The sequence below is a fragment of the Argentina anserina genome, chromosome 6 (assembly GCF_933775445.1).
Source record: "Argentina anserina chromosome 6, drPotAnse1.1, whole genome shotgun sequence".
Taxonomy (NCBI): Eukaryota; Viridiplantae; Streptophyta; class Magnoliopsida; order Rosales; family Rosaceae; genus Argentina; species Argentina anserina.
In genome coordinates, this window is record NC_065877.1 from 12,178,251 (window position 1) to 12,186,802 (window position 8,552).

An 8,552-nucleotide genomic window follows, 5' to 3' on the forward strand; every position below is an offset into this window, starting at 1 on the left:
TGTGTAACTGTGTAGGTTGAACTGTCGATGAATAGCTGAGTGGAACAGAAACAATCTTCAAGGAGTCTGAGAAAGAGCGATCGAGCCTCAGTTAAAGGATCACGCTTTTTTTTTTTTTTTGGTAATAGTTAAAGGATCACGCTTTGATTGGGACAAGTGACTCAGTGATTGAGTATTCACACTATTCAGTATAACCTCAACCACGTACAATCGTTTAAATTTCTTCGTCTATGTATGTATCAGCTGCATGTAATTTCATGCATGCACTGCACATGAGGATTAATTAGCACTTAGGACGGCCCAATCCCATTGATGTTATTTATTTGGGTTGATTAAGGATTTGAGCCCAAACTATTCTCCAGTAAGCTCCAGGTAAACCTGTGAGACCGAGTTTATCTGTAAACTAATCTCCAGAGACCTGAGTTTCTACCCAAATCCCATATTTTCAGGATAATTTTTTTGCACTTTCTGATCAATTGCGCGGTTGATTTCAAGTTTTCGAGACACAACTAAGTCTTTCTAAATTAGTAGTTTTTGCCTTCTTATTTTGCTTTCATTTGCTGCCCTGCAGCTGTGCTGCTGTGGTGCTAGTCCATCGATCATAGTCAACAATTAATCGATCGCGTTCTCTTGTTATGTATATGTAGAGATAGCGTCGACGACCATTTTAATTTACAAATGGGGCCGGTTTTGTTTATGGGACTTGATTTTTGTTAATTAATGTTGATCGGAACTCGGAAGTATTAGACACTTGCATAAACTATTGAAAGTTTCATCAAATTAGTTAAGAGAGAACTCGAGAGTATGGTGTTCTCCCTTCACATAGTAGTCAAAAACATTTTTACGGTTCTATTTTATATCTCTACTACTATAAAATTGACACCCAAAAACTTCACAAAATTGTGAACTTCCGAATCTTATTTAATACTTCATTGACAAACAAACTATTAAGGGTATTATAACCAAAAACTTAAATAGATAAATATTATTTCTTTTCAGATTTTAATCAACAACTTTCTCAATAACTACTAATTTTCTCACACACATAAGATGTCGGCGGTTTCTAGTATAACTGTATAAGTAAATTTACAAGTTCTAAACATATCACCCTACTGGCCTAATGAAACTTCTATTAAATTTACTTGTAAGATTTGTTTTAGGGTTTCTTATATACGTACAGTTCTCAGTCACAAAGAATCTCCAAGTCTCCAATCATATCTTCAAATTCAGTTTCTAAAAAGAAGCCGATCCCTATAAAATTGGTCGATGGTCGATAGATAATGATCAAGTTTCAAAATAATATCTCACAAATCTTACAGAAAATCATAAAGCGTTGCATCACTAAGGGGCATACTAAGAAGCTAATCAATAAGCTTCAGTCATAAGACTCATATGCCCCGATTCTGATTAAGAGACATACTGATTAAGGCACATCTAACTTAGCTTTGTTGGGGCCAATTAGCTTTACTCGTACCATACTTTATTTCTTTTGCTTCTTTGTCTGAGACGCAAATGCTTCCTTTACTTAGGAAACCTTTTATAGCCACCCCACAGCTTTGTGGAACTCTAATCATGTATCGATCACAATATCTGTGGTTCAGTCTGTATCGTGTATTTCTGTTATTCAAATAGAGTTTCTTTCGGTCTTCCCTAACCTTTTGATATTTTAGTATTGGCACCAAACACAACACACAGGCGGCAATGGCGTCCGGTGACTAGATATATAGTACTACTGTTAAGATATGTGCATCAGTGCTTGTATGTTCTTGTCTAACATCCTGGAGCCAACACGTTGGATAGATATATATCATGGAACTTCTTCTCATGAATTATTACTTGAGTCAATGGATTTGACGATCCAAAATGAAACAATGGGAAAACCAATTGAACTTCGTGAGATATTCTTCTTAATCTTCACACATCTCCACCCAGTTCTTTCAAAGAGGCTTTAGCAGACAATATTGCAGCCCTTTCCTCGCACCGAATATATATCAAGTAGCTTTTGATTTTGAACGAGCTCATTATTCAACATTACAACTACACGGATTTGAAGGACCACTGAGGTATCTCGATCCAAAATCTGTTAATTAAAAAAAGAGAAAGACCGTTGTTGGCATCTAGAAAAGACAAGGCTAACAAGCATGAAGACAAAATTTCTACACAGCTGCTCTTTCGCAGACTTCAAGAAAAGGAGAACTATCTCTTTTCCCCGAGGTCGCTCTCGATCTCTCTAGCTATTCCCAGTTCCTCTTTCTTTTTGTTTTCCCTGAATTTCGAGTGAATTCTTTTGCATGAAAGTAAGGGAAATCACCGATCCAAAAGACCTGCTTACATCAGGAAAATCTGTAGATAGATCTTGTATTGATCATCACTCACTCCTGTTCCTTCTTTAAATTTATCATTTGAAAGTGATGAGGTTGAGGGATCCAAGGAGAAGATAGGTACTTTCATGTGCTGCTGTTTCAGCTATAGTGAAGAAAGGGGGGTGGTACGTATCATGACACTCCACTCATCCCTCAATGATCATATTGATCAATTGACCATTTTATGTACTTGTACGTAGCTCAGTAGCTGCTGTTGGTCTTCTTCTGTTTAGAGAATGGTGGGGTGGATTGGTCTTTGTCAGAAGACTGAGAAGAGTCGAGGACTTGGTCCAAAAAAAAGGATGGATGCCAAGCACACCCGAATGTATTACCAGAGAATGTGGTGGGTAATGATTTTGATTTTGGAGGTGATGTTAATGATGCTTTTGATGATTGTTGGGTCGTTTTCTCAAGGCATATATAGTTCTTCCTATGACATCTATAAATGCTTTCCGGCAAGACGGTTCCTATACAAAAATCCTTCTTTGAAGAGTGGTCTCTTCGTATGTTATACTGTAGTAAAGAACAGATTATAGCTTGAAAATGGGATTCTAATTAGAATTCAGCTCAAGGGAAAATGCAACCATTCCAGTTGCTATCATCACTCAAGTCTTCTTAAATTCAAACTCTAACATAGCCCGAACAACTGTGAACTGTCTAGCTAACTCGGCTATGCATAAAAAATAATCAAAAACCAAATTTTAATTAAAACCGAGCAAGCTAATTATATTATATGTACACGCTAACACGCATTGAAAAGCCTAGACCCCCTAGTTTTCAATACATGAATACATGTGAGTACTTGTGTGAGACCCTAATGACTAATGACATTCAACTTGTAGCATAGATAGGCAGACTGACCGCAGTCACCAACTCTAGCATCTAAGTTTAATGGATAAACACACATCTGGATGCAGGTGAGTTTGTCACTGTTTCAGTCTTTCAGACGAACAAGAATGTAACACAAATACCTAAATACGAGTGATAAACAAAGTGCTTAGAAAAGCATTAGTAACAATTTGAACATCATTAACCAAAAAAAATAAAACAATTTGAACATCAAAGAAATTTCCTAATTATCTCTGCCCATGAGCCCGTATTGATTTCAATTAAGGTACTGACATGGGCCCTGAACTGTCCAATTGTGTATGCCCATGAGCCCATGTTGATTCAAGATCTAGCATAACGCTTTTTTTCTTTAGTTTATTTTTTTTTCTGAAATTCTCTGAAAATTAGCTAATTTCTATGGATTTCAGAGTTCTTGTTTAATACATATGACATTCGGTGTTTGACGGAAACTCCTAGTAAGTTGTTCACATTTTCTGCATCAAATTTACACTACCATACGTTCAATAGTGTTGCGTTGACACCGAAATAAGTTGGTTACCACAGACGAGTACATGATTGGATAATGACCAAAACTTAGATCCTCAAATTTGACACCTTGGTCTTAATTCAAGTTTCTTTACAATAAGAATATATAACAATTTTGTTTTTTTTTTGAAGAAGAAAATGAGTTCTAGCCCACGGGAGGCTACTCCATACTTATATTAATAGAAATACTACCACTTTGAGGAACCTCTATACTCGGAGAACCTCTATAAATACTTCATGAATCCTCTATAAGGATTAAGGACATCATGAAAAAAAGTTAGAACCTCGCCATCAACGACCTCCACAACATTATTAAGACTAGTAAATTGAGCCAACCTATGGGCAACACTGTTTGGTTCGCGATAGACATGAGAAATGACAACACACTAGAACCTGGTCATATACTCCCTGCAGTCCTCAAGCACCGTACTGATTTCAAACAGTAAATATAATAATCATACATCGTTAATGGTTTCAACTTTAATTTTGGTTTCAATGCTTGAATAAGTGAAAGAGGTGATGATCAGTGTTCTATATATCGCCGATATTTAGAAAATGATATGATATCGTCATATCGGTTGACTATATCGGTCAACGGTCAAATATCGGTCAAACTCCGATATATCGGTCAAATATCGGTCAAACTTTGATTTTTTTATTATTTTCTCAATTTTTGTTTAATTTTTTAATATTTATTTCCTATTTTTTTTAAAAACTTTTTTTTTTTCATTTTTTCATATATATTTTAAATATATATGATGAATTTCAAGTCTAAATAATCATTCTTAAATGCCTATTTTTATTATTAGATGTCGTTCGTGTACTTTAATTGTCATTAAATCAAGTATTTATTTTCTTTAGTTTACTTAGTACCGTTTTTTTAGTTTATTTGATACATATTGAAGTATAATTTTATAAATTTTATTGAAAATAAGCAAATCCGATAAAACCGATATATCCCCCGATATATCGTTTTACCTCTCGACCGATACGATACCAAAAACGATATTTAGACCATTGGTGATGATAGAACATGAAACTGTATAATTATGCTCGTAGAGATAGATTAATAGCTCATAGGCTTCTCATTGACTCATTCTTTTGAGTGATATACTAATACTCACACAGGGTTTGTAACTGCCCCAAAATCGTAAGAGATTATGCCATTTTCAATCATCAATGTTTTTTAGACCATGATCTAAACTTCTAGACCTTTGAAACATTTTTTTCATCCAAATGGTATGGTCTACATATTTTCCAGCTCCAATAGTTTGGGGTCTAAATTATGGGCTATATATGGTTTATTTTCTTCTCCTTTCCACCTCTAATTTCATATATAAACAAGTTGATGGGCAAGTTGTTATTCACCTCTTATGGTCTCAACCAAGGTCTATATTTAGGCCAACTAATAGACTTTAGACCTTCATAGATGTGTTTTTTTTAGACACAACCCCAAATATTTCTTTGCGACGTAACAATACACCTCGTAGAAATTATGATGCACTACAAGCAAAGCCTGCAATGATTTCACCTCTTACCCATTAACCCATAAATACCAATATAGCAGCAAACAGTGAAACACCAGCTAGAGATGACAATTAGCCCCACAACCCAACCGCCCAATTAATTCAAATTTAAATGCAACATTACTCCAAGTCACTGAAACCAAACTCCTTCGACCTCCACGCCATCACACCACACAAGGTTGAAGCTTCTCCCCTTCAAATCTTGGCCACATTTCTTCTTTCACCCACATTTCCAAGAAAAAATATCGCTCTCCTCCATCTTCTTCTTAACCTTTTCATGACTCACCGGCAACTTGCTGGATCACTCACATGACTAACCTCCTCAAATTCATCTTCCCCTGTTCCTCATCTATATTTTCCCGGTAACCTACCCGTCGGCAGTTGCCTGATCACTACCCATACCCATATATGATATATTCATTTTCAGATAGCAGAGGAAAGAAGCCCGCATAGACTTCTAGCTTCACAAGAACTTTGCAGACTAAAATATACACATGAATGGTGGTCTCGGCAAGCTTGGGACTGTACTCACTCTAGTGATTGCAGTCTCTCTTCTTGTAGGTCTTGTAGGCCAGATCTTCTACATCCTCTGTCGCCGGAAGAAGCTTCATAACCGGAGCTTCCCTCACCGCACCGAGTCAGTTCTCCCCGGAGACTCGGCCTCGTCACAGTCCAGAGGGTTTTTCAGTTTCTTCTTGTGCTGGAAAAATCAGTCTCGCATCGAACCTCAAGAGGCTCGTCACGACGTCCCACCTTCGAATTACCACAACGAATTACAGGAGTTAGAGGACATCATCAAGTGGCAGGCACTGTACGGGTCGTCGAGGCTTTTGTTCACTATAGAGGAAGGAGAGAGAGAGGGATTGGACTCGGAGACGACGTATTCTTCATGTGCAGAGAAAGAGGTAGTAGTGAAAACGAAGACGACGACGAAGGTGTACTTGGAAGAGTGTCATGGGGTACCAGATGTGGCGGTGACTGTTGTGAATATAGAGATGGACGAGTTGTTTACGACGCCGTTGGAGACTCCTTGTGCTTCGCCGCCGTACTATACACCATCGGCTTCTCCTACTCGTGAATCAGTCTAGCTAGCTTGTACGTTAGTTTTAGACTTGTAGTCGTGTAAGGAAAGCTTAGTGGTGATTGCGTTTGCCGGTTTACGGGTTAAACATCCCGGTTCGAATCTCGTTTTTATTTTATTTTTGGAGCATTTTTCTACTTCATTTTTCGTGGGCATGTCATTTTCGTCTTTCGTTATCAGTGATGTGTTTAGCTACTGTAGGTGTGTTACTGTGTAGATCATTGATGGCTTAATGCTTTTCGTACAAAGAATGGTTGGGAAAGTTAAAGTGTGCATTTGTAAAATCAATAGCCGTTGGGTTAAAGACCGGCCATGCCTCCTAATTAGCGTCTTCAGCGCTAAGTAGCACGGACACGGACACAAGTGTTCGTATTAGACACGATTTGATATGTAGACACGGCATATATAATGTTTTTTAAACAGGGACACGTGGTGGACACGTTAATTAAAATTATATATATATATATTAAAAAATTAATTTAAAATTTTGAAAGTATTTAGATGTATATATATTAAAGTGTGCATAAATGTAACAAAAATTGAATTTGTTAGAATGGTTGAGGAGTTGTTAGGTGCCTTGGATGACCAAGGTTTGAATCCCACCACAACCAGTCTTATTTTTATCATGAGTTTCTCTCCATATATATATATATATTAAAGTGTGCATAAATATAACAAAAACCGAATCTGTTGGAATGGTTGAGGAGTTGTTGGGTGCTTTGGATGACCAAAGTTCGACTCTCACCATAAGCACTTTCACTTTTATCATGAGTTGGTGCGTGTCCCTGTGTCCAAAGTGAGTTCGCGTGTCCGATTCATACACTAGCGTATCCGAGCGTGTCTGAGCGTGTCCGTGTCGAACACGCAATACGGACCCTAGAAGCCGTGTCCATGCTTCATAGCTTCAGCGTCTTCCTCACCTTTTTTTTTATAGAAAAAGGAAATCCATATTCACCAAACAAAATTATAATTATAAAGGAACACTCACTAGTGGAATAAAATTCTCCATATTTTGTCCGACCAACACTACTAGTCACAGGGTTATCACAAGAAGAAATAGACATGAGCCAAAAAGGCTCAATCCTGAACCAATGAAGATTGATTCTAGAAGTAGTCGTTAACGAATAACATATTCATCGTCAATCTTAAGAAGAGAACCGCACTAATAGCATCATAAACCAAACCTCCGATATATTTGCAGAGACAACCTCCTCATTACATTAGCACTTACAAACAACTGATTTTAAAATAATCCCTAGAAATGACATACACCAAAAATATGTGTACTCAACAACACGACAAAATCCTACCTACCGACAACCCAAACCCTGGCTCAAAGAGGAAGGACGACAAACCACCTATAACCTAAAAAAAAAAGAAACAGACATGTGTCAAAAGACCCTAGCCCACCTAAACAATCCTAATTGACCTAACCCAGGCCTACCTCCTTAAACATGCGGAGAACCAAATCTCCGCCAACTTCTGATCACAAGACCACCCTTCGTTGATACTGGCCACCACAAAAAAAAAACTCCAACCATGTTTGCATCATAGTAGTGGCACCCTTCTCGTCTGGATACAGCCTAGCGGTGAGGCACCAAGATCTGACCCGAATCAAACCAGATAAGACATCGCCATTATCGTCGCTATCCATTCTTAGATCTCCGCACAAACTCCGCACCACCTTCCGACAAAACCCTGCTCATCACCTCACCGACAGCGCCATAAAATCAACATCGAGATTAACCGTTACAACCGAAAGCCCGAGCAGATTTCCAACTACACTAGAACCGTCGCCCTCAATAGATTCACCACCAGCATCCCCCTAAGCTAGGCCCCCATGGACCCGCTACAGCTCCCATATGATGACGACGTCATCAGACGCGTCGCTGGACGATCACGAAACCTCGAAAGGAAAACCCTAAAACCTCATGTTTTTGCATTGTTAATCAAGACGAGAAGTTTTAGAGCTATCTGCACATAACGATTTTGCGTCTTCCTCCCATTTGAAAAATGTCTTACTCATGATAACTAAACAGTACATGAATGAGCCATGATGGCCTAATAGATATAACCTAGGTAGAGATGAAAATATAACAATCCTGCAACAACATAATGGCATAAATTGTATGTCAAGTAGAATATATATGAATAACATAAAAACATCAGCTCAGATAACCATGTGTACGTATTATGATCCAAGACTAT

The 8,552-nt window shown here is 37.9% G+C and overlaps 1 protein-coding gene across 1 annotated transcript; it reads left to right on the top strand.

Annotated features, from left to right (window-relative positions):
• The first annotated feature begins 5,428 nt into the window (after positions 1–5,428).
• On the top strand, positions 5,429–6,550 carry LOC126799950 (uncharacterized). The gene has a single exon (XM_050527212.1). It carries the CDS (start codon positions 5,758–5,760, stop codon positions 6,349–6,351), a length of 594 nt encoding a protein of 197 aa, XP_050383169.1. The 5' UTR covers positions 5,429–5,757; the 3' UTR covers positions 6,352–6,550.
• Positions 6,551–8,552: the final 2,002 nt, after the last annotated feature.